General features: G+C 40.6%; 1 protein-coding gene across 3 annotated transcripts in view; it reads right to left on the bottom strand.

Annotated features, from left to right (window-relative positions):
* The window catches only part of RCOR1 (REST corepressor 1), a 127205-nt gene that overhangs the window by 50919 nt on the left and 48410 nt on the right, over positions 1–27876 (bottom strand). Inside the window, exon 3 of one of the 3 annotated variants that reach the window (XM_027066684.2) lies at positions 4476–4539. The exons of the other annotated variants lie outside the window; for them this stretch is intronic. Coding sequence (XP_026922485.1) covers positions 4476–4539 — 64 coding nt within the window. The remainder of the gene's footprint in view (positions 1–4475; positions 4540–27876) is intronic. 3 annotated transcript variants of the gene reach the window in all.

The following is a 27876-nucleotide window of genomic DNA, read 5'->3' as shown; positions in this document are numbered from 1 at the left end:
CTCTCTCTCTCAAAATAAACATTTAAAAAAAATCAAATGGATCCATACCTTACATATACAAATATACAAAAATTAACTGAAAACTGATGACAGAACTAAACGTGAAGCCAGAAGTTATAAAACTACTAGAAGAAAACATGAAAAAATCTTTTGAACTTAGGTTGAAAAAGTTCTTAGATACAACGCCAAAAGCACAATCCATAAAGAAAAAGATTCATAAATTGGACTTTATCCAAAGTAAGAACTTCTACTCGTCAAATGACCCATTTAAGGAAAAAAAAGCCAAGCCAAAGACTGAGGAAATAATTACAAATCACATATCTGATAAGGCCTTGTATCCAGAATCTATAAAGAACCCTCGGAACTCAACACAAAGAAATAATCATATTGTTAAAAAATGGGCAAAATAATACAGAGAAAGACAAATACCATATGCTTTCACTCTTATGTGGATCCTGAGAAACTTAACAGGAACCCATGGGGGAGGGGAAGGGGGGAAAAAAAAAAAAAGAGAGGTTAGAGTGGGAGAGAGCCAAAGCATAAGAGACTCTTAAAAAATGAGAACAAACTGAGGGCTGATGGGGGTGGGAGGGAGGGAAGGGTGGGTGATGGGTACGGAAGAGGGCATTTTTGGATGAGCACTGAGCATTGTATGGAAACCAATTTGACAATAAATTTCATATATTTAAAAAAAAATGGGCAAAAGATTTGAATAAACATGCCTCCAAAGAAAGTATAAGGATAGCAAATAAGCACATGGAATGTAAAGCTATTAAAAATCAGTAGTCATTAGAGAAAGGCAAATTATTTTTTTTTTCAAAATTTTATTTGAATTTGTTAATTAACATACAGGGCAATATTGATTTCAGGAGTAGAATTCAGTGATTCATCACTTACATACAACCCCCAGTGCTCATAACAGGTGCCCTCCTTAATACCCATCACCCATCTAACTAACCCATCCCCCACCCACGTCCCTCCATCAATCCTCAGTTTGTTCTCTAAGAGTCTCTTATGGTTTATTTAGCTCTCTCTTTTTTCTTTTCCCCTTCTCATATGTTCATCTGCTTTGTTTCTTAAATTCCAGGTGAGTGAAATCATACGGTTATTTCTCTGATTTATTTTGCTTATTAGCATAGTACAGTCTAGCTCCACCCACATCATTGCAAATGGCAAGACTTCATTATTTTTGATGGCTGAGCAATATTCCATTACACACACACACACACACACACACACACACACACACACACACACACACCACCTTCTTTATCCATTCATCAGTGGATGGACATCTGGGCTTTTTCCATAGTTTGGCTATTGTTGGTAACGAAGAAAGGCTAATTAAAACGATTCAAGATACCAAAACATACCTATAAAAAGTAGAAAATTAAAAAGACTAACGATACAAAGGTTTGGCAATAATGTGGAGAAACTAGAACTTTCATGTACTGTTGGTCAGAATGTAAAATGGTGCCATCACTTTGGGGGGGAGGGGATCTGGTAATTTCATAACTAAAATTGTGGTATAGCCACTCAATGGAATAATTTTTCTCAGCAATTTTTCTTTTAAAAAAAAAGAACTATTTAAATATACATAAATGAATCTCAATTATGCTGAGTGAAAGAGTTAAAGGAAGGGCTAGACAGAATTCTGTAGTGCTGGACAGGTTTGATGTGTAATAGTACAAGCTCACAGTTTTCAATGTCCCCTGAGAGAGCATTGATGCAATGACAGTCCAGCAATAATGAGGACATGAGCACACCTAGCTCCCAGATCTCGATTCTAAACACCATTCTCCAATAAAAGAAACCAGGTCTCCTTGGAGAAATGGTTGATTCCAGGACTATGACAGGAAATCTACAAGAGGACCATGAAATATCTTGTTATGCCAGGAGGTAAAAAAGTGTTCAAAGAATGATGAGATCTGCCTTCTCCCTGGCCAAATCTAAAAACAATGTAAGCAAAAATAAATAAATGACAGCAATAAAATAACAACCTGTGAGTCCATATTAATATAAAACAAAAGGACAGATTAAAAAGGGAAGTCAAATGAGGCCAGAACAACCAAGTCAAAGTTGGAAGATTCACACCACTCGCTATTAAGTCTTAATGTATAAAGGAATAGTAATCAAGACAGTGTGGTATTGGCAAAACACAGGTACACAGATCAATGAACAGAAGGCAGACCAGAAATAGACTCATATAAATATGGTCAATTGATTTGTAACAGAGGTGCAAAAAAGCAGTTCGATGGAGAAAGGATTCAATTCAATACCCTTTCAACAAAGAGGATTTTTCACAACTGGATCTCCATATGCAAAAAAAAAAAAAAAGTGAATCTGGGGATGTCTGGGTGGCTCAGTTGGTTGGTTAAGTGTCCAACTTTTGGCTGAGGTCATGATCTCATGGTTCCTGAGATGGAGCCCCGCATAGAGCTCTGTGCTGACAGCGCAGAGCCTGCTTAGGATTCTCTCTTGCCCTCTCTCTGCACCTCCCCTGCTTGTACTGTCTCTCTCTCCCTCAAAATAAACAAACATTAGAAGAAAAAAAAAAGTGAACCTCAACCTATTCCTCACACCTTAGAAGAATTTTATTCAAAATGGATCTCATATATAAAAGTAAAACCTAACATGATAAATTTTTTAGGAAAAAAAAATGAGAAAATCTTCATGAACTTGGTTCAGGAAAAGAGGTCTTAGATATGACACCATAAGTGCAATCTATAAAAGTTTAAAAAATGGTAAATTGAGCTTAATCAAAACCTTGAAACTTCTGCTCTACAAAAGAAACTGTAAGAGACACTGTAGACTGTGAGAAAACATTTACAAATCACATATCTGACAAAGAACTTGTATCCAAAATGTATAAAGAACTTCAAAAATGCAGTGAGAAAATAACCCACTTTCTAAACAATGGGCAAAAAATCTGAACAACTACTTCACCAGTGGAAAATATACAGATGGTATGTAAGCACATGAAAAAATGCTCGAGATCATTAGCCATTAGGAAAATGCAAATTAAAGCCACAATGAGAAATTAACACATACTCTATTAGAATATCTAAAATAAAAGAAATGGACAATACCAAGCACTGACTAGAATGGAATATCTGAAACTCTCATACAGTGCTAGTGTAAATGTAAAATAAAATGACAAAGCCAGTCAGGAAAAGTTTTGCAGTTTTTATAAAGATGCAATGATATTTAAAAAATTACTGACCCAACAATCAATCACATTCTTAGGTACATACCCTACAGAACTGACGTATGTTCACAATAAAACTTGTATACGGTATTTACAGCAGCTTTATTCACAACTGGTAAAAACTAGCAAGGTGGGGGAGGGGACCCAAATGTCCTTCAAAAAGTAAATGGATAAACTGTGGAGCATCCACACGTGGAATACTGAACAGCAATAAAAAATACACTACTGATATATGGCCTTATCTCCAATTCATCATATTCAGTGAAAGAATCAGGTCTCCAAAGGTTACATATAATATGATTCCATTTATATAACATTCTGGAAAGGCAAAACTATGGAAAAAGATCATTGTTCCAGGGGTTAGAAGTACGAGGAAGGCTAAGAACTGTCCAAGGTAATTTTCTCAAGAGATTAAACTGTTTTGTATCCCAATTATGGTGGTGGTGATGTGAAACTATGCTCGTCTTAACACTCACAAATATGTACACCAAAAACTAATCCATTTTGCTGAGTGTAAACTAAAGAAATAAATATGATGAAAACAAAGCAATGTCATTAATTTCTGGATAGATACTGATGTCTGCTAAGGGTGCTAACTGCTAACTCTGAAGCTGCTCTCTTTGTTTAAAGTTGATTGCCAAGTTTTACAAACCTTACAAAATAAAGCCAGACTTGGACATGTGGGTGGCTCAATCAGTTAAGGGTCTGACTCTTGATTCTGGCTCAGGTCATGCTCTCAGGGTTGTGGGCTTGAGTCCTGTGTTGGGCTCCACAATGGGCATGGAGCCTGCTTAAGATATATATACATATATTCACTCATTCATTCATTCATTCATTCATTCATTCATTCTCTCTCTCCCCCACCCCCAACCTCCACTCACACACTCTCCCTAAAACAGAAAAAATAATAAGCCCAGACCTGACTGAAAGTAGAAGGTAACTGAAATTACAAATGCCCGTGAAGGGGAAGAAAAAAGAGAATTCACACTAGTAGTGAAAATGTCCATTTGTACAACCCCTTTAGAGAGAAAACTGGCAGTGTGTGATAAAATAGAAGTGTGGATACCCTGCAACACAGCAATCCATATCTAGGTATAATATATATAGTAACAATTTTTTCAAAACTGCAGGTCAGACCTATTGAAGTTAACCTATTGGGTCCTAATCAGGATTTGTTTTCAAAGAATTAAGAATAGAAAGCATCAGCATGTTGCTTCATTATGTCCATAAACTTTGGTGAAGATTTCTTACACATACACACACATACCCCTACTGGTTTGGTTCTCTGGAGAACTCTGATATGGACTGTCACCACAGGCTTGATTATGGTTCTGAAATATAGGAAAATTTTAAAGGTCTATCAACAGGAATTGGCTAAGTCATAGTTAGATGCAGTCAAAGGAACTAAATACAGAATATAAAATTCATCAGATATACAGATATCAATAATTTTGATTATAAAAAGTGATTATAAAAAGTTAAATATATAATACCACAATGTAAATATTAAAAATATAAACACGACGCTACATGTTATGAGGGGTATATACATTTAAAGTATAAAATCTGCATGATAAAAATATTTAAAAATCAGGTAACGGCCACTCTAAGAGTGTGATCTTGCTTTGGCTAGTTATATGTAATGCTTCATTGCTTTCCGCAAATCTGGGTGGTCGGGAGGCAAATATTTTCTGAGTTTTTATGTCGAAAATTGTGCAACATTTTGTGAAATGGCTTTTTAAAAAGTCTTCACTGTGTGACATGATGTTACCTAACACAGTGCTGATGTTCCAACTGGAAATCATCTTGTCCCGCACTAAGGGGAAAATACTCTTGGCATATTTTCTGTTCTGCCCCGAAACTGAATTAGTTCTCATTCCCTAAGGCTTACTGCATTTGTTAACTGCTTGAGACCAGAGCATCAATTTACATTTATATTTTACATTCTCCCAGGAGTACTAGGGTTCCAATTCCTGCTCATCTTCTCTAACACTTGTTATTATTTGACTTTCTGATTCTAGCCAGGGAGTATGAAGTAGGGTCTCATTGTAGTTTTGATCTGCATTTCTCTGATGACTAATGATATGGAGTATGCTTGATATGCTTATTGGTCACGTATCTATAATCCTTGGAGAAATATCCATCCAAGTCTTTCACCCATTTGTAAAATGGATTATTTGTCTAGAATGATGGGAATATAAAACTGCATGGTACAGCCACTTTGAGAGACAGTCTAGCAGTGCTTCTAAGGGTTAAATACAGTTAGCATATAACCTAGCAATTCCATTCCTAGGTATACAACCCAGAGAAATGAAAACATATACCCACATGAAAACTCATATAATGGGGCGCCTAGGTGGCTCAGTCAGTTGAGCATCCGACTTCAGCTCAGGTCATGATCTCACACTCCGTGAGTTTGAGCCCCGCGTTGGGCTCTGTGCTGACAGCTCAGAGCCTGGAGCCCACTTCAGATTCTGTGTCTCCCCCTCTCTCTGTCCCTCCCCTGTTCATGCTCTGTCTCTCTCTGTCTCAAACAAAACAAAACGAAACAAAACAAAACAAAACAAAACTCATATACCAATGTTCACAGCACCATTGTTCACAACAGCCAAAAGGTGATAATGATCCAAATGTCCATCAACCAATGAATGGGCACATATTTGACTCTTGAAAAACAAGGGGGGTTAGGGGTGCTAATCTCCCACGCAAAAATTTGGGTATAACTTTTGACTCCCTCCAAACCTAACTACTTGTAGCCCCCTATTGACTGGAAGTCTTACTGATAATCTAAACAGTTAACACATGGTTTGTATGTTGTGTGTAATACACACACACACACACACACACACTATATTCTGACAATAATGTATGTAAGCTAGAGAAAGAAATTATCAATAAGAAAATCCTAAGGAGAAATATTTACAGTACTGTAAAAAAAAAAAAATCCTCATATAAGTGGGTGTGTGCAGTTCAAACCCATGCTGTTCAAGGGTCAACTGCATAGTATATCTATATGATGGAATATTATGCTGCCATAAAAAAGAATGTAGTACTAATCCATGCTCAGTATGGAGGAAACCTGAAAACATTATGCTAGGTGAGAGCAGCTAGTCACAAAAACCCCACATACTGTATAATCCCACTCCTACGAAATGTCCCGAATAGGCAACTCTACAGATCAATGACTGCCAGAAGGTGTACGATACTTGGGAGAAATGGGGAATGACGGGGTTTCTTTGTGGGATGAGAATGGTCTAAAATGGACTGCAGTGAGGGGCGCCTGGGTGGCGCAGTCGGTTAAGCGTCCGACTTCAGCCAGGTCACGATCTCGCAGTCTGTGAGTTCGAGCCCTGCGTCAGGCTCTGGGCTGACGGCTCAGAGCCTGGAGCCTGCTTCTGACTCTGTGTCTCCCTCTCTCTCTGCCCCTCCCCCGTTCATGCTCTGTCTCTCTCTGTCCCAAAAATAAATAAAAAACGTTGGAAAAAAAAATTTTTTTAAATAAAATGGACTGCAGTGATGTTGCACAATTCTGTGAAAATACTGAAAACCACTGAATTGTATAAGTGAACTGCATGTACATCTTTTTTGTGAATTAGATCTCAATAAAGCTATTATAAAAAAAACAAGTGAGAATTCTTGTTTAGTTGCTTTTAGCATATGTATTTCTTTGCCAATAAATGAATTAAAAAGTAAAAATACAAACTGTAGGTACAACAAACCACCGTGCAAATTTAAAGAGTGGCTAACTCAAGGGAAGAGGTGAGGCACTGGAATGGGAGGAAAAATGGGATTTGTGTTTGGCTCCATATATTTCCTTACTGTTTGGATTTTTTATCATAAAAATGCATCCCAGTACTGCGTCTGCAGTAAAACATTTTCTTTTAAAGAAAAACATTAAGGAAATTCATGTAAATTCTGTGAAGAATCATTTCTTAATGACACTTTTAGCTCTTATGTTTCTCTTTTCCTAAAAATGGGAAAACCTACACAGATTAGTTACAAAAACTAAACTAAATGTATCTTCAGAATTCAAGAACTCTGGACTCAACAGGGACATCCGTTATCATGGAAATAAAGTAAAGAAAGCAGTATCACACTCAGTTTCAGTTAAAAAATAAGTGGGCAATAAAGAAACAACTTTAAAAACCTGTAACTAGGAGCGCCTGGGTGGCTCAGTCAGTTAAGTGTCCAACTCTTGATTCTGGCTCAGGTCATGATCTCACTGTCCTGAGATCGAGCCCCACATCAGGCTCCACACTGAGCATGAAGCCTGCTTGGGTTTCTCTCTCACTCTGCCCCTTCCTGCTTGCACATGTGCTCTCTCTAACAAAAAACAAAACAAAACAAAACCCCTATAACTATAAACCAAGATTATCCCCTTTTTACACTCCTTGGCCTAGCAGAAGTGGAAGGAAAGCTAACTTTCCTGGAGGATTAAGCTCTCAGATTGCCACAATAAGATCAACCAAGATGATCTCACATTCAAAGATGACAAATACTCAAAAAAAAAAAAAAAGTACTATTAGTGAGAGTTTGTAGATACTGTAATTAACAAATACAGAATTATAAATACATATGAAATGTTTAAGGAAACAGAAGTTGGAATGAGTAAGCAACAAAACACCATCAAAAGGGGCACCTGGGTGGCTCAGCTGGTTAAGCGTCTGATACTTGCTTTTGGCTCAGGTCACGACCTCAAGTTTTCATGAGTTCGAGCCCCCACATCCAGCTCTGCGCCGGCAGCGGGGAGCCTACGTGGAATCCTCTCTGCCCTTCTCTCTCTGCCCCTCCCCCACTCATGCTGTCTCTGTCTCTCTCAAAATAAATGAATAAACTTAAAAAATAAAAAAGCATTAAAAAAATTACAAGATTTTAAAAAGAACCAGCTAGTACTTTAAAAAAAGAAAAATCATCCAAACAAAAAACTCAATGAACTAATAAAGTAGCAGGGAAGATGAAGTTGAAGAGCTATAAAATCTAAAATATTATTCCTAATACAACACAGAGATAAAAACATAAGTATGAAAGACAGGTTAAGAGTTACGGAGGATGGAAAAAGATTAGCCTATGTCTAATCAAGGTCCCCCAAAAAGGAACAGATATCAGGGGGTAATATTTGAAGCAATAAAACCTAATAATGTTATAGATATGATGAAAGACACGAATCCACAGACATAGGAAGCATGTCTACCGAGCAGGATGAATAAGAAGAAAACCAGACCTGAGTCCCATTATGGTAAAATTAAAGTATTCCAGAGACAAAAAGGGAAATTTTAAAAATTTTCTCAAACAATTTCTTATAAAATTGGGCTTTAAACTACCTTATTAGCTAGCAATTCAATTCCTACATATTTACTCAAGAGAAATATTTACCCACAAAAAGAATGTTATTTCATCACAGCCCAAAACTAGCAACAACGCAGGTGTCCATCAACAGGTGCCGAATAGAGGCACAATCACACAAAGGAATGCTACACACAGAAATAAAAAGGGACAAACTGCTGATACAAGCAACCACATGAATTAGAAACAAAATGAAGAGCAAAAAAAAATACAAAACAAAATAAAACAAAAATAACCCAGACACTAAAGAATGTATGCTGTGTAAGTGTATTCATATGAAATCCATATTAATATGAAGAGAAAATCCGTTACGCGGTGGCAGAAATGAGAGTAGATGGTAGAGAAGGGTGGTAACTGGCAAAGGGTCCAGGAGAACTAGGTGTGCCAATGGAAATGTTCTTCCCTTTGTCTGACGTGTTAGATACGTAGGAACATACAACAGTCAAATCTCACTTAACACTTAAGATCTATGCATTTCATTGTGTGTCAATTATACCTAAAAAAAAAAAAAAAATCTTTAGTAAAGGTTGATATGAATTTTAAAAGTGTGAGAGAAAAAGATCACCTACAAATAAAATGACAGACTGACAGTAAATTCCCCAAAACACCAAAAGCCAGATAGAGTGGAATATCTTTCAAGTGCTAAGAGGCAATCTTAAGAACATATCTTGCAAAACTCTCAGAAATATGGGCAAACTACAAATGTTCTCACATACACAACAACTTTGGGACATTTTTACCTTTTGCTCAGGGGAAAAAAAAAATCCTGAAAGGAAGGTTGATATTCAAAGAAGAAATGGTAAGTAAACAAGACTTTTGTAAACAATGCCTATAAAAAATAAAAATAATGTCCAATTTAGGGGGTTTTGCAAAAGAACAGAACTATAATTCTGGAGATTAACACCACATAACTGAGGGGTAGTGAATCAAAGCTGAGCCATTCTAAAGATGAAAGATTAACTTTAGATTTTTAACTTTATTCATTTTGAGAGAGAAAGAGAGTGTGTGTAAGCAGGAGAGGGGCAAAGGGAGAGGGAGAATCCCAAACTGGCTCCACGCTAATGAACCCCGTTAAGACTGTGACCTGAGGGGCACCTGGGTGGCTCAGTCGGTTAAGCATCTGACTTCAGTTCAGATCATGATCTCGTGGTTCGTAAGTTTGGGCCCTGCATCAGGCTCTGTGCTGACCACTCAGAGCCTGGAGCCACCTTCTCTCTCTGCCTCTCCCATGCTCACGCTCTTTCTCTCTCTCTCAAATAAATAAACATTTTTAAAAATTGGAAAAAAAAAAAAAAAAAAAGACTGTGACCCGAGCCAAAATCGAGAGTCGGACGTTTAAGTGACTGAGCCACCCAGGCACCCCAACTTTAGATGTTAAATTAAGTGCGTACAGTAAAACTTCAAGAATAATTACTAAAAGTTAGTGTATATAAACTTCTAAACCAGTACAAAAAAGAAAAATGAAAGACACCTTAACAAAATAAAACTTAAGAGTAGGACAAAGGAAAGTTAAATGACACAATTGTAATTTTATATGGTCCTAATGAAGAAGCATCAAAATAAACATGGTAAAAATTGATGGACAAATGGGAAGTTGACAAATACATCATCATACTGGGAGATTAATACATCTGTTGACAGTCCAAACAAAAATTAAAAGATACCTAAGACCTAAACAAGTGAACAATTTTTATTTATTGGACATACTTTGAAGCTGCATCTAAAAATTAAATAAAGTCTTCTCAAGCAAATTTTACAAAAATGACCATGTACAAGGCCATAAAGCTACTCTAAACACATTTCAAAGAATAGGTAGAATATAGACTACACTGTGTAAACCACAATGCAATTAAAAGTCAATAATTATGGGAATGCAAGCTGGTGCAGCCACTCTGGAAAACAGCATGGAGGTTCCTCAAAAAACTAAAAATAGAACTACCCTACGACCCAGCAATTGCACTACTAGGCATTTATCCAAGGGATACAGGTGTGCTGTTTCGAAGGGGCACATGCACCCCATGTTTATAGCAGCCCTATCGACAATAGCCAAAGTCTGGAAAGAGCCCAAATGTCCACCTATGGATAAATGGATAAAGAAGATGTGGTGTGTGTGTGTGTGTGTGTGTGTGTGTGTGTGTGTGTGTGTATACACACACACACATACATATATATATATACGTACATACATACACACACACCATGGAGTATTACTCGGCAATCAAAAAGAATGAAATCTTGCCATCTGCAACTATGTGGATGGAACTAGAGGGTATTATGCTAAGTGAAATTAGTCAGAGAAAGACAAAAATCATAGGACTTCACTCATGAGGACTTTAAGAGACAAAACAGCTGAACATAAGGGAAGGGAAACAAAAATAATATAACAACAGGGAGAAGAACAAAACAGAAAAGACTCATAAATATGGAGAACAAACTGAGGGTTACAGGAGGAGTTGTGGGAGGGGGGAGGGGCTAAGTGGGTAAGGGGAAGTAAGGAATCTACTCCTGAAATCATTGTTTCACTATATGCTAATTTGGATGTAAATTTTTAAAACTAAAAAATTAAATTTAAAAAAGTCCGTATTAAAAGATAAACCAAAAACCATATATTCAGAAAAGATAAAATACTCTTAACATAATCCTGGGTCAAGGAAGAAATCTTGACAAAAAAAATTAAAGTGACTTAAAACTGAATAACAGACACTATAAACTTATGGGAACCAATGGAAGAGGTTAACTTACCAAAAAAGTTTACAGCGTGAAATGCTTATAATAAATTATAGAGGCTAAGAATTACTTTGCTAAGCATCCAACTTAAGAACATGAAAAGAACAATAAAATAAATCCAAGGAAAGGAAGACAGCAGAGAGCAGAAATTAATGAAATAGAAAACCAGGCTATCAAGAGAGGATTAACAAAAACCAAGGCTGGTTATCTAGAAAAAGCAGATATAATAGACTAATATCAGCAGAATTAGAGAAGGTACAAATAATTTTAGCAATCACAAAAGTGGATATAATTCTAAACCCATTAGAAATTAAGGATAAAAACATTATAAACAATATTCTGCCCAAATCTGTGAATTAAGGCAAAAGGACTGTTTTTGTAGGACACAATATATGCATTATCCTCTTGGTAATAGGAGCAACTGTTAAAAAGGCAATGCTCTAGGGGCACCCGGCTGGCTCAGCCCAAGGAGCATGTGACTCTTGATCCTTGGGGTTTGAACCCCATGTTGGGTATAGAGACTACAAATAAATAAACAAACAAACAAAAATGAACAAACCCAGAATAGGATAGATTATTATTCATCAGTAGGAATCAATAAAATAATAAAGGAATACAAGGGGTGCCTGGGTGGCTCAGTTGCTTGAGCATCTGACTTTGGCTCAGGTCATGATCTCACGGTTCATGGGTTCGAGCCCCACATCAGACTCTGTGCTGACAGCTCAGAGCCTGGAGCCCGCTTTGCATTCTGTGTCTTCCTCTCTCTCTCTGCCCCTCCCCTGCTCATTCTCTCATTCTCTCTCTCTCTCTCAAAAATAAACATTACAAAAATTTTTTTTAATTATTTAATTTTTAATTATTTAATTAAATAAACATTTAATTATTTATTAAATAAATAAAAATAACATTAAAAAATTTTTTTGATTGGTAAATTCAGAGTGCCTGGGCAGCTCAGTTGGTTAAGCATCCAACTCTTGGTTTCAACTCAGGGCATAATCTCATGGTTCATGAGATTCATGAGTTTGAGCCCCGTTTTGGGCTCTGCATGGACAGTGAGGAACCTGCTTGGGATTCTCTCTCCCTCTCTCCGCCCCTCTCCCTGCTCACTCACATGTTCGCTCTCTCTCTCTCACAAAATAAACACTTTAAAAAATAAAATAAAATTTGGTAAATGCTTATTCTTAAATGTACCAACTGGCCATCATACTTTCACTATATCCCGAGAAACTATACATCCTTAGGTTTAACCTGTGTTAAATTTAGGTTAGGAACCAAAAATCATTTTGTGATCCAAACTTTTGGTTTCTCATTTTGGGCAGCCAGAAAGAAATGCAAAGCAATCTGTACAGCGATACGAGTTTCCCATTACTACGACCGCTATAACTAACATATATACTCACTTATGATGTACCAGGTGCTATGCACTTTTACATGTATTAGCTCATTTAATCTTCTTAACAACCCTATGAGGCAGGTACTATCACTATCCCCATTTTACATAGTAGAAAATTAAGGCATAGAGAGTTGAAGTAACTTGTCCAAGATCTCACCCACAAGGAGGACATTCCAGGGCCCATTGTGTTAACCATTATATACATATACTGCCTAGATTTTAGAGACACCATAAATTATCAGAAGTATAAAGACAGATCAAAAGCTAAAGTACATTTTTTTCACCTCACAGTATTATCCTATTAATTACCTTAACATTTAAAAACTGACAACAGTTTGTCCTCTAAAAAACAAAGAAGTCAGAAACAATTTTGGTATCTAAATACTTGTATCTTCCTACAATCAAATTATATACTTCCTTGGCTCTCTCCTCCAGGCTCTTTTTTTTTAATGTTTTATTTATTTAAAAAAAATTTTTTTTAAGATTTATTTTTTGAGAGACAGAGCACGAGCAGGGGAGAGGCAGAGAGAATCCGAAGCAGGCTCCAGGCTCTGAGCTGTCAACACAGAGCCCGATGCAGGGCTCAAACTCACGAACTGTGAGATCATGACCTGAGCCAAAGATCATGACTGAGCCACCCAGGCGTCCCCAGGCTCTTCTTTTTTAAATGCTAAAAGTTTAAGCTGGGATAAATAAATGCAAAATTCTTTTGTCACCAGCTCTCTGGAATTAAAATCTACAGTAAACACAGAAACATTATAAGTCCCTTAAAAACTCAAACTTCATTCAAGTGCCCCTACATGTGATGAGAAGCCTGACAAGCCCCACCTCCGCCAGGTGATGAAAATCAACATCACCAGTTGACAAACCATGATGACAGTATGTGCCCCTGATGACCTTACCAACCCCAGCTGGGTCCCTGCAAGTCCTATCAGACCCCTCCTCCCCCATCTCCTGCCAGTACCCTCTCCCCAGCCCACTGGGTCCCTCAATTACACCTCCTCAAATTTTCTCAACTCACTCTCTCCTGCCCCACTGCTACTGCTGGAAGTTGAGGTCGTCACCTTTTCTCACCTTGCCTTCGGGGCTGCAGACTAAGACCCTCAAATTCAGACTCTCCATTCTGGCTAGAGCAATGTTTCTGAATCACAGTTCCCATCAAATCACTTCTGATGTTTAAAATCCTTCCACAGAGGGGCCCCTGGGTGGCTCAGTTGGTTGAGCATCCAGACATCGGCTCAGGTCATGATCTCACAGTCTGTGGGTTCAAGCCCCTCAAAAGGGTTTGCTGCTGTCGGCACAGAGCCCGCTTCTGATCTTCTGTTCCCCTCTCTCTGTCCCTCCCCAGCTCCCGCTTGTGTTCTCTCGCTCTCAAAAATAAATACAACATAAAAAAAATAAAATAACGTAAAATCCTTCCACACAGATAGATCATAAGTCTCCATTCCATAAGTATGGAATATACACCGTGTCTTCCTCAAAAGAGGACATTATGGAAGGTGGTGGGAGAGTGATTAACTTTACAGTGGAGACACCTGACAAATACTACCTCAGCCCAGTGATTAAAGTCAACATCAAAAGAGACTAAGTTATGGGGCGCCCGGGTGGCTCAGTCAGTTAAGCACCCGATTTTGGCTCAGGTCGTGATCTCGCGGTTCCTGAGTTCAAACCCTGCTTGGGGCTCTGTGCTGACAGCTCAGAGCCTGGAGCCTGCTTCAGATTCTGGGTCTCCCTCTCTCTCTCTGTCCCTCCCCTGCTCATGCTCTTCCTCTCAAAAATAAAAAAACAGTAAAAAAAAAAAAAAAAGTTTACTTTGAAAACAAATCCTCCTACAGCTTCTTTATTGTCTTTAGGATAAACCATGGAGTTTCAAGGCCCTATACGATCTGGCCAGCCCTTCTAACCTTTTTTTTTTTTTTTAAGTTTACTTATTTTGAGAGAGTGCACATGCATACAAACGACCAGGGAGGGTCAGAGAGAGAGGGAGAGAGACAGGATCCCGAGCAGGCTCCAGGCTGTTAGCCCAGGGCCCAACACAGGGCTCAATCCCACAAACCACGAGAGATCATGACCTGTGCCGAAACTAAGAGCCAGACACATAACTGGCTGAGCATTTTTACTTGCCCGCGTCTTTCCTCTTACCATTTCCTTCTCATTGCAGGTCCCTCACTATCCTTTCCAACCAGCTAACTCCCATTAGTCCTTCAAGACAGTCCAAGGATTACCACCTTTGGAAAGTCTGCTCTAACTCTCCCAGCCCAGGTGAATGGTCCCCCCCCTGCTCAATACTCCCGAAACAGTGGGGGTGTACTGGATCTCAGCTCAGACTCTTATTCACGGTCTGCATAAAGCCCCACTGCAGGGCACCTGACTGACTCAGCCAGGGGAGCCTGCAACTCTTGATCTCAGGGGTTTGTGAGTTGAAGCCCCATGCTGAGTGTCGCTATTACTTAAAAGTAAAAAAAATCTTAGAAGGAAGGAAGGAGTGAATGAATGAATGAAAAAGAAAGAAAGAAAAGAAAGAAAGAAAAGAAAAGAAAGAAAGAAAGAAAGAAAGAAAGAAAGAAAGAAAGAAAGAAAGAAAGAAAGAAAGAAAGAAGGAGGATGGAAGGAAAGAAAAGACACAGTGCTGTTGGGCAAAGAAAAATGGCTTTGTAAATTATTATTGGTAGTAATTATTATTAGTGACTTTGGGGTAAGATCTTATTATTAACTCTTACTATATGCCAATATCTGAGCTAAAGCACTTTACAATATGTGTGTCCTAAAATACACAAAACAACCTTATCAGAAGTTCTACTCTCTGTTTGAAAAGAGGGGTTAAGGGACACCTGGGTGGCTCAGATGGCTGAGGTCATGATCTCGCGGTTCGGGAGTTTGAGCCCCGTGTCAGGCTCTGTGCTGGCAGTGCAGAATCTGTTTCGGATCCTCTGTCCCCTTCTCTCTCTGCTCCTTCCCCACTTGCATTCTTTCTCAAAAATACATAAACATTTAAAAAAAAAAAAAAAGGAGTGGTTAAGTGACTTGCATTCAAGCATGACACTGGTCAGGATCTGAGCTCACACCTGAGACTAAATCCCATGCTGGGTCTGAATCCCATCTTAGCCACCTTGCTCCCGAGTGACGAACACAGTGTCACCGACCCCCGCTGAAAAATGGAGAGTAATGCCTTCCTTGTGTCCAGGTTTCTACGAGCATTAGAAAGGGCACATCTTACATGGCTGGTGTCCACTGGAGCAGCTGTCCTCCTCTGTGTCCCCTGTGAGACCGAGGCCCTCATTGAGACCTCTGTGTGTCTTCACTGTCTGGCACACAAAAGCTAAGCTAAAATGCATACAGTAACAAGTCAGGTGGCCAAGTCACGGAAAGCTCTCGAAAGGGAGCAGCGCGCGCTCATTCCCCATCACCCAGCAGTCCGCACTGACGAGGAGGGCAGCCACCAGGCTGGAAAGCTACTCTTGCAGCTCGGGCCTCTGGAAGGCATCCCTCCTGCTCCCCTCTTGCTCCTCTCTCCCCAACGGGGCTCGATTCCCTAAGGGCACAAACTGTCCCTGAGGACAGGCCAGTCCACACATACCACGATTCACGGATTTCAAGCTGACCTCAGAACTGGCTGCATCAGTGTACAGTAACCTGAGACCACCCAACGCCTGTTCTATGTCCCTTTCCTGATTCCCAAGAAGGAAGTTCGAGCCTAACCAAATGCTACTGAAGTAAACACTGTCTACACTAGCAACTGAATTTGTGCACTCAGTTTATTTTTCTTCTCATGCCCCTGATCTACAGGTATCCTGGATTCAGAATCAGTCTTCTCTAGAAAAATACAAATCCTTTTCTTCAATGCTATCGATTTAACTAACTCATCATTTAACACCAATGTAGTATCACCACACAGAAGCCTTAAAACAGAGAGAGACGAAACAGTTCAGAGACCAATTAATTTCATAGTGAAAATGTTTTATGCTCAGGGACCCCTATTCCTCTTTTAACCTTATTCCACCAATAACGTCACAGAAGCAAGACGGCACTAATGTGTCACCGCCAGGTACTCCAAGAAGGAAACGCCCTTCAGCCACAGTCTAACAGTGATGTACCACCATTTAAAAAAATCCAGGGTCGTGGTGGGCTGATCCCATGACAGAACATTCCCGGCATCCTCACCGCGTCTCCATGGACCACGGAAACGTCAACTACCGAACTGCCAGCTGAAGACACATCTCTGAAAGTACACACGTTACAAGAACTTCCATAGGAAGAGCAGAATTAGGAAAAAGAGAACGAACACAGGATTCTTTCCAAAAGTCTAGCAGAGCAGAATGTAAGAAATGGGTACAGAAGGGCCGCCTGCGGGGGGCTCAGTCGGTTGGGCATCTGACTTCGGCTCAGGTCACGATCCCACGGTCCGGGAGTTCGAGCCCCGCGTCGGGCTCTGGGCTGACAGCTCGGGGCCTGGAGCTGCTTCGGATGCTGGGTCTCGCCCTCTCTCTCTGCCCCTCCCCTGCTCACACCCTGTCTGTCTGTCTCTCTCTCTCTCAAAAATAAATTTTAAAAAAAGTGGGTACAGAAAAAGTAGCCACCAAAAATGTTGACAAACGTGTACTGTCAATGAGTTTAGGCTTCTGAAGAGCCGTTTGGCAAAGTTTACCACAGCCTCTAGCAATCTATCCTGAGACAAAAGACTCGTCTACAAAGTTGTTCATCAAGTGCCGCTAAAATCGGCAATAAATTGGCAACAGCTCACACGTCCAACAACAAGAGACTCACGGGGAAGTCTGGGACGGCCACACGGCGGAAGCCAGGCGCGGTCAGAGCTGCAGAAGCGCACCGAGTAACGTGGGGAAACAGAGTGGAAGAGCGGACTGTGAAGAAGACGGCGTATTACACCCGCCAGGGCGGCTCACGGCCAACTGAAATCAACCGCAAAGACCCGGCGCAGCTCAGTGGCTGGGGGCCGGCCCTCCCCGGGGCTCCGGTAACCCCCGTGCTCACCTCTAGCGAGGCAGCTACCGCCCACGGGGCTGTGCTCTCCCGGGGCCGGTCCCCAAGGTCAACAATTAAGAAGTATAAAGGATACTGGTGACTGCATTATCCTCAAACCAGAAAACTGCCTTCTTCCCTCTTGAGTCTCACGGGGCCAGGGGATCCTGACAGTACAAAGCTACCGGGGTAGCTTAACGGAAGAAGGAATGAAGAGCCGATCTTTTGACGGAGTGAAAAACAGCACTATGGGTCAGATTTTTTTTAACTGACAGAATTATTACTGACTCCTCTACAGCTAATCCAGATTGGTGAGGATTTTATTAGATTCCGGCCTCCACGATCTCTTTACAGTGCTTCATCCCCCCTGAAAAACCGTTGGGCGTTTCTGGTCCCACACACACTTTAAAGGGCGCACTGCTGGCACCATGACAGGAGTAGAGGACGCGCAACTTCGGGCCTCAATGCCGTCAGGCTAATCAGACCCAAGAGCAGAGTCAAAAGGGGCCAGGTTCCAGAAAGCACAGAACCAAACCGAAACGAAGACTTGTCGCTGCGTTTTTAAATAGGAAGCAGGGAACTCCTCTCTTTCCGACATATAACGATATGCAAACAACTTCCTAATAGGCTTTTTTGGGGAGGATACCGTCTCGTTCCTGTCAGCAATGATCTCATATTGCATATGTAGTCTGAAGCTTCAACTATTACTGTTCTAACTCAAATAGTAACCCCTATATAAAAATAAACCACGTTATATCCCAGAAGAACTTGGCAATGTCACAATATACAATTTTACTGGTTGTTTTCTTTTGAAAACAAACCCGCGCCAATTCATAGGGTTATAATTTACACAAGTGAAACCATATTAAGGAAACTTCTATCCTTAATATTACACTTGAAGATGAAAATTACCATACCATTTCTTCATTAGCATACCAATCTGGTAATAACACACTTTCACAATGGCAAAAACCCAGATGCTGTCAGTTTCTTAATACTAGTCACCGAAAAGGTACATCTCTTTTCTTCTTAATTTAGAACAGGTTGAAAAGTCAATTTTATTATACAACACAAGAAAAGAACTTTATTTCTGCCCCAAAAGTAACGTAGGCAAAAGTTCAAATTTCCTTATTTGTTAAGAAAATCACTTACAAATCACAACAAATATCACCTGGTACATCAAGCTGTTAGTTATTGTATCAAAAAGCGGCACCATGTGAACATTCAGCAGAACATATAAACACACCGACAGAGAACCTACTAAGGGAACTGGTTAATCACATGGGCTCGGAGCTCAAACTACCATCAGTTAAGATAACAATCCTGAGTTAGAATTCCAGTTCTGCCACTTACAAAGTTTAAGACACTGGAAAAGTTTCTTGGAAGGAAGACTTTATTTATTCATTTTTTTCTCATCTGGAAAAAAAGCAGTTAAAAAGAATTTCTACCTGGAAGTGAAAGAATTAAATGAGACAATATATGTAAGGTGCTCGGCTAAATGTCTTGGCTCACCCTGAGGACTCTATTTACCAAATAACTGATTACTGTTATCATTAAAGTCAAGTGTTGGAAGTCAGACCAGAAAAAACAGAACAAAACAACAAACCTAAAAATAACTGAACATAATTTCCCTTCATGCTTCTTGGCTATGGCTGTCTTTTACACTTCCGAACATTGGCCTAGGCCCGAAGTGGCTTGTTCAGATGGCAGTAACTTCCTCACCAAACTTTCAGCTTCTTTCCTTTGCTTCCAAATCCAAATCTGTCCCATAAAAACAATAGCAAGAAAGATCTCTCCTATACAGTCCACGTGCTACTACTCCGCATTAGCTTGCGAGAATTTCTCCAAAATTCATGCAAGCTCAAAAACTGACTTAGACTATTAAAGCTACAAAGAACTTCACAGATGGAGCTTGCTTAATTTGAGGAAACCACACTCTAGAGACATGAAGCGCCTTGCCCGCGGTGATCCAGTGTCAAAGCTGTCTTCAAGGCAAGCTCCCACCCCTACTTCAGCCTGGTGTTTTCTCAGCCACACTTGATTACACTCAGTCCAGACCTTTCTTGTGTAAGTAGTAAGCATAATTCCTTGTCCAGGTACTCTGTGGAAATTCCCAGGAGTTTCTGGTAAAACAAAGCGAGCTTCTCTGTCGTTGTTAATATTGTCTGACATTAGAAGAGCCAATATAAAAATGGAAGACTTAGGGGTCCTAACGACCCTGGTGCCCAGCTATTTATGGACGCTGATGGGATGAAGATCTACTGATCTACTTGTCTGACAGTAGAGACCTCATAACTTTCTATCAACAAAACATACGTGTTCATACACAAGTAACTGGTTCGGTAATTTATCCAAATATTTATGGAGATCCTAGGTAAAACACTTTTTTAAACCAAATGAAAAGCCCAATAAGCCAACAGAAAAGTGGGCAAAGAAGATATTTCCTAGAGAAAGCAGCTTCCTTGCAGAAGAATTTCAAACAATCTATATAAATACTCCTTTCCTCCAGGAGGTGGAGATTAATTCCCTCCACTTGAGTGTGGACTGTACTTAGTTAATTTCAAAGAACAGAGCATGCAAGTGGACTGGGGTAACAACAGCACAGAACCCGCTAAACATCACTTGGGTCCGGTAATCAGAGTTAACACCGCCAGTGAGAGGTCAGGATTATAGCACATATACTGCCCTCCAACTCCAATATGATGAAATTCAAAGGACACTTTATCTCTGTAGATTCTGCCATAATCCCAGTCTAATCATAAGAACAAGGTCAGATAAATTGAGGGATATTCTACAAAATACTGGACCCAACTAGAACCCCTCAAAACTCTCAAGATCATGAACCAGGAAACACTGAAAACCTGTCACAGACCAGAGGAGACTGAGAAGGCAGGACATGCAATGTGGTAGCCTGCATTGGATTCCAGAGCAGAAAAAGCACATTAATGGGAAAACTAGTAAAATGTGGACAAAGTCTGAAGCTTGGTTAGTAATAGTAATGTCCCAATGTTGGCTTCTTAGTTTGCATAGTGTAATGTAACAGTTATGTAAGATGTTAACACTCGGGGAAACTGGGTGAGGGGGTCTCACAACGTACAGTATTCAGCAAGGCGGGGGGACTGGTGGCTTCTCCCTTGCTGAGAAAGTAACACTCTAAAAACTCCCAGAATTAGGGCTCTTGGGTGACTTGGTCAGTCGAGCATCCCACCCTTGACTTCAGTTCATGTCAAGATCCCAGGGTTGTGGGATCGAGCCCCACATCAGGGCTGTGCGCTAAGTGTGGAGGCTGCTCAGGACTCTCTCACTCTCTCTCTCTCTCCCCCCCCCCCCACTTGCATGCACTCTCTCTCGTTCTAAAATTTAAAAATTAGGGGCACCTGGGTGGCTCAGTCAGTTAAGCGTCTGATTCAGCTCAGGTCATGATCTCCCCGTCCATGAGTTGGGAGTCCCACATCAGGCTCTATGCTGCAGCCTGGAGTCTGGAGCCTGCTTCAGATTCTGTGTCTTCCTCTCTCTCTGCCCCTCCCCAACTTGTGCTCTGTCTCTCAAAAAATGAATAAATGTTAAAAACATTTTTTTAATAAAAATAAATAAAATTCCCAGAATTAGAGCCATAAACATGAAAAACATCAAAACTACAGCTTGCAACTCTTTTTTTAAATTTGAGAGCACGCACAGGTGCGTGCCAGCCATGCAGAGAGAGAGGGAGACCTACCATAAACAACACAAGAGGAAAACATAAATCCAGAGACTAGACACACATCAGCGTCCATCACTACGATAAGGACCGTTTTTGCAAACATATCTTCAAAAATCTTTTTCACAGGTCTCTACTCTGTGTATGTTTGGGTCTAGAATCAACGTAAAGAAATTATAAGGGAAGAAAAACAAGACAAGACTTGAGTAAACTTTTGTTATTTTTCTTAATAATCTGAGCAAAGTGAATTCAATGAATGAAAATAATGTATTTCCACTCAGATGAATGAGTTCACCAAGAAACAACTCACACAAGCTTAACCTTAATTTTAGAATCCACAAATATTTTTTCGTCATGTTTTCTTTTATACACACCACCAATGGGAGGGAAAGAAGAGACAAAACAAAAGGAAATACCTATTGATTCACTATTATGTGCCAGGAGTGTTCACAAACCTTAGCTTGAATTCACTGCAACCTTCTGAAAGAGATACCAAAGCCAGTTCTTAAAAAGTGGAAAATCATAAAAACATAGGAAAGTGTCATGATAAAGTGAAAAACACAAACTACAAACTTGCCACAGGAAAGGCACCGAGAGGAAGGAATACCAATGAGCTTCACGAAAGGAAAATAATGTCTGAATGTGAACCATCCAAGCTTCCTGACATTCTGAAGTACAACAGCGAAGATACTCCTTTGGAAGCCAGTGTCAACACATCCAGAAGAAACGAGTAAAAATGGTTGTCTCCAGGGAGGGAAAATGAAGGCTAAGAATGCGGGAGAAGTCTCCTTTCACTGTATGTAGGCTTCTGCATGTTTGAATTTTGTGCCACGTACCTGTATTACCTATTCAAATATACATGTTTTTTAAGTCCACCACTGCCACTCCCGCCGCTGCCACCTAGCCCCCGACACTTCCCCCTTTTCTCCCTGGAGACCCCTCTTGACCCTAGTTCTGAAGCCCAAAAAGGCATAGGAGGGGGTGAGACAGGGGAGAGACATTATGGAGAGACAGGGGTGGAGGTGGGTGGGCATGGGGGGGCGGGGGGGGGAACACCCTCTGTGCTGGTTCTTGACCCAAGAGTACACAAGCAGCTTCCAAAATGTATTTATACCACCCCCGAGCGGGGGCAGGGAAGGAAAAGTCAACCACAGGCCAAAAGGTGGTGAGATCAAGACCAACCATTACAAATCACACAGATCAGTCTTGATCACCTCCCTCTGCCGGGGAGCACACCCCTCTCTCTAGGCCCCCCACACCACAGAAGGCGTGTGCTGTCTGCACCCCAGAGACATTATAAGGCACGACTCAGTGACTACATGACTAGCTCAAATGAGAACCAAATCTTTACTTACTCTTTACCCAAGTGCCCGACTCAAAACGGAATCCATATTGTATGTGATGGTCACAGACATCACAAGTCTTTTAAGAATTTAGGAATAACGCTATAACATTCAGCAGCGATTTCCTAATAGCTTTGTGATCCACGCTTCCTTGAAATCTTGCAGACACGCACCCTCCCCATTTTATGGGCACAGTTATGCATTCTCAGTACATTTATTATTTATCAATAATAACATTTTCGCCAACCCTGGAAGACAGAAAATGTTAAAGGTGCCGCCTCTTGATGTATCTATCAAAAAAATCTCAGCTGGGAGTTCTAGGTAATAAAAACAGAATATGCTGAGAACAACTGGCTGGCTCAGCCAGAGGAGTGTGGCTCTTGATCTCAGGGTCGTGAGTTCCAGTCTCACGTTGCGGGTGGAGACTGCTTATATAGGTAACATTTTAAAAATAAGTAATAACAACGGAATGTGCTAGAAAGAAATGCAGTTTGAAGAAGTTTCACCCAAATCAGGGTCTCAATGAAAGGACACAAGATACTTAAACACAAATATTTAAATACAGATGCAGGACAGTACAATACTGGAAGGGAACCGTTCAGAAGGACACACAGATGCGCGAGCTTACTGCGTGCAAGAAACGGACACAGTACAATCACGTAAAACACTCAGGCAAAGGTCTGAGAAATCTGGTCGCTGCCACAAGACGGCAGAGTAGGGGAGAGGGAGGCTGTAATTCCCTTCTCTGAACTCCTCCTTCCGTCCAGGAAAAGGGACAAGGGAGGCCCCAGGTATCCCCGGCCGGCCGTTCTTTAATAATGCAGCGAACATTCACCTGGGTTAGGAGAGCAGTCTGGTGTAACAGGATGAAGTCCCAGCTCTGCCCAGACCAAAGGAGACTCCTCTAATGTCCCCAGGCCTCAGTTTTCTCTCTCTCTCCCTCTCTCTCTCTCTCTCTCTCTCTCCTGTAAAAATGGAGGACACAAGCCCTTCCTTATAGCGATTAAATAAAACAGCATTTTAAAACAGTAGCAAAGGTCCTAGTACATATGAGGAGCTTAAAATAATCGATCCAGACACGAAAACTAGATTTAATCACAAGGATGTTTTTAAGAGTCTAGTTACAATGCTTTCATCTAAAGCGGACCTAGCCATTCCTACTTATTCCAGCCAACTCAGCATAAAGATCTCCAGTGTAAGCTTCTCAAAAGGTCTACTGATAGAACTCAGGCAACAGCCACAAGAAGTCAGATGCATGCAGCTTTCTAAATAATTAGGGAACCCATTTTTTCACAAGTATGCTTACTCATATCAACCATATCGATCCACTCCAGTCTCCCCCATTAACGGCAATATTCAAATTTACCATCAAATTATTCTAACCAACCACGTCAATTTATTGTGCAAAAACGATAGTTCCATCAACTGCTAGCAAGTTAGGAGTTAACTAACTATATCTATCTATCTATCTATCTATCTATCTATCTATCTATCTATCTATGAGAAAGAGAGAGAGAGGAGGGCCTGGGTGGCTCAGCCGACTTTGGCTCAGGTCATGATCTCGAAGTTTGTGAGTTCGAGCCCTGCGTCAGGCTCTGGGCTGATGGCTCGGAGCCTGGAGCCTGCTTCGGATTCTGTGTCTCCCTCTCTCTCTGCTCCTCCCCCACTCATTCTCTCTCCCTGTCTCTGTCTCTCTCTAAAATAAACATTAAAAAAAAATAACACCAAAGAACAGACTATTTAAGAACTACATTTAAAAGAGAAAAAACAGGGGCGCCTAGGTGGCTCAGTCAGTTAAGCGTCTGACTTCAGCTTAGGTCATGATCTCACGGTTCGTAGGTTCGAGCCCCGTGTCGGGCTCTGTGCTGACAGCTCAGAGCCTGGAGCCTGCTTCAGATTCTGGGTCTCCCCCTCTCTCTACCCCTCCCCCGCTCACACTCTGGGTCTGTCTCTCAATAATAAATAAACGTTAAATTAAAAAAGAGAGAGAGAGAGGGAGAAACAAGTGGGGGAGAGTGCCAGAAGGGAGGAGAGAGAGAGAGAGAGAGACAATCCTAAGCAGGCTCCACACTCAGTGCAGAGCCCAATACAAGGCTCGATCCCATGACCATGGGATCATGACCCAAGCTGAAATCAAGAGTTGGATGATTCACCTCAAGAGCTGGACAATGCACTGACTGAGCCACCCAGGAGCCCCAGGAATTAACTTCAAAAAATAAAAACGAGCACATTCTCATTAAGATATCTGGGTGTCTCCAGGGTGCATGGGTGGCTCAGTTGGTTAAGCGTCTGACTTCAGCTCAGGTCATGATCTCACGGTTCATGGGTTCTGTGCTGACAGCTCAGAGCCTGGAGCCTGCTTAGGATTCTGTGTCTCCCTCTCTCTCTGCCCCTCCCCTACTCACGATCTCTCTCTCTCAAAAATTAATACACATTAAAAAATTTTTTTAAAAAGATATCTGGAAATCTCCAAGCTGAGCATGGAGACAGCTTAAGATTCTCTCTCTCTCCTCCCCTCCCTCCCTCCCTCCCTCCCTCTGCCCCTCATCTGTGTGCACACACTCTCTCAAAAAAAAAAAAAAAAAAAAAAAAAATCTGGATTCTATTATGAGTCCAAGTGTCAATGCCTCATACAGCAATTACTATTGAGAAGATAACTAAACTATTCAGTGCAAGGGCAAACCGTCGAACATTCGATGACTAGGACTGACAACTCTGAAATGAGTCCCACACTGTTGAAACATCTCAGGAAAGCTGTTCCTAACTTGGCTGTAAGGAACCCACAACTCCAATGAGGACAAATGGAGCCCAGTCACCTCCAGGACTATTTCTTCCTATACAACAGCTACAGAATAACCAATCACTTGCAAAAATATAGAAATATCAAAAAGTACCCAGGACTCAGTTTCCCCATCTGTAAAATTAGAGACGTAGACGTGTACTCTAGAGTTCATGTGATAGACAAATGAAAGGGCATAATCCTGTCCACCATGTTTTGAAGTCTGACCTCCCTTTCCCACTATCCAAAGAAATGCTGTTTTGTTTTAAGTGTGTGTGGTAAGGTTTGTAAAATTTGTGGGTTTTTTTACCCACCTCCCCCTGAAACTTAATACACTGACTGAATAATAGACTAATCTTAGTCATTAAACATTGCTGATTACTGTGATCGTTCAAACTCTCTCTTCTTTCTTTCTTCACTGTCTTCATATACAACTAGGCTACCCAGGGATACCTGGGTGGCTCAGTTGGTTAAGTGTCCAACTCTTGGTTTCAGCTCAGGTCATGATTTCACAGTTTATGACATTGAGCCCCACGTCGGGCTCTGCACTAACAACACAGAGCCTGCCTGGGATTTCCCCCACTCACGCACTCTCTCCCTCTCTCTCAAAATAAATACATAAACTTTAAAAAAAAAAAAAGGAGAAACCACACAAATGTCTATCAACCGATGAGCAGACAAATAAGGTAAATATGGTATACCCATACAACAGAACTATCCACCAATAAAGAGGAATGAAGGACTGAAATATGCTGTAACACGGATGAACCTAAAAAGTACTATGTAAAACAAAGCCAGTAACAAAGGATCACCTGTGATATGATCCTGTTATATGTAATGTGAATAAGCAAATCCAGACACAGAAAACAGACCGGCAGTTGCCTATGGCTGGGTGTTGGGAAAAAAGGGGAGTGACTACTAGGAGGTTTGGAGTCTCTTTCTGGATGAAAACATTCTAAAAGAGATATAATAATGGATGCACAACTCTGTAAATATATTAAAATCACTTAATTGTACACTTCAAATGGGCATATATGATTTATATTTCAATAAAGTGGTTATTAAAAAATAAAAAACCCTCGGGGCACCTGGCTGGCTCAGTCAGTACAGCATTTGGCTCTTAAACTCAGGCTTGTGAGTTCGAGCCCCACATTAGGTACGGAGATTACTTAAAGATAAAAGCTTTGGGGTACCTGGCTGGCTCAGTCTCAGAGTGTGTGACTCCTGATCTCACCGTCATGAGTTTGAGCCCATGATGGCCAAAGAGCCTACTTTAAAAACAAACAAACAAACAAACAAAGACAAAAACCAAACGAAAAACCCCAGAGAACAAAAATAAAGTATCATGTCTGCACTTATTCTCAAGGAGTCCCCAAAAAGGTAGTACATATAGAGAGGGGGAGGATTAAGACCTTACCCCTCTTTAGGGGGAAAAAAAAATAGACTTACTTGTCTAAAAAATGTCTTTGTCTCCACACTTCACATACACAGTCTGGCAGAATCCTAGACTGGAAGAAACACTCCTTGCATCTGAAGGCACTGTTCCACTGTCACCTGCATTACGGTGTCATGGTGATTCACATTCCATCGTCATAACCTGATTTGTTCCCTCTGGAAGATTTTGGGATCCACTCTATTCTCACTGTTCTGAAACCTCATGGTGATGTACCGGTTTATAGTTTCTTTTATTCCCTGTCCTGGGCACTCAGGGTATCTGTTCAATCCAGAGATTTATGACCTTCGGTCGGAGAAAATGTTTAAATGTTAATTTAATCACTGTTCCTTCTCCATTTTCTTTTTCGCTTCTCTCTGGAACACGTAGTAATTCAGAGGTTGGATCTCGTGAACCCATCCATTAACTCTGATATACTCTTTTCTGTTTTGTTTTGTATTCATCATTAATTATTAACATTATGCCATAATAGCTTTAATTATCTCTCTCTTGTGCCTGCCCTCTCTATATATACACACACACACACACACACAACCATTTGAAAAATGCAGACGTCGTAACACTGAACTCCTTCAGTATGTCATCTCCCAGGAATAAGGACATTCGGCTACATAAACACAGTGCCATTATCATACTTTGGAAAAACTGATATTAATCATCACTTAAAACACAATCCACATTCACGTTTCCACGCTTCCTCCTCCCACCTTAAATGATATTTGTCAATCAAGGCTCCAATCAAGGCCCTGGCATTGTCCAGTCTCCTTTTCATCTGTCTTTGCCTACTATTTTCTAGATTTCCTCAGTTTCCTGTTGAAAAATTTCCCTACTATTCTAATTTTCCAAGAGTTTCTTCTTGTCTTCTGAATGGTTGCTTATTTTACCCCATCCTATTTTTGTATCATGAATGTAACACCCTCTTTCAGTTCTTTAAGCCTCTTGCTTTGAATTTTTTT

The sequence above is a fragment of the Acinonyx jubatus genome, chromosome B3, assembly GCF_027475565.1.
Source record: "Acinonyx jubatus isolate Ajub_Pintada_27869175 chromosome B3, VMU_Ajub_asm_v1.0, whole genome shotgun sequence".
NCBI lineage: Eukaryota > Metazoa > Chordata > Mammalia > Carnivora > Felidae > Acinonyx > Acinonyx jubatus.
This window is presented reverse-complemented; position numbering and strand designations above follow the sequence as displayed.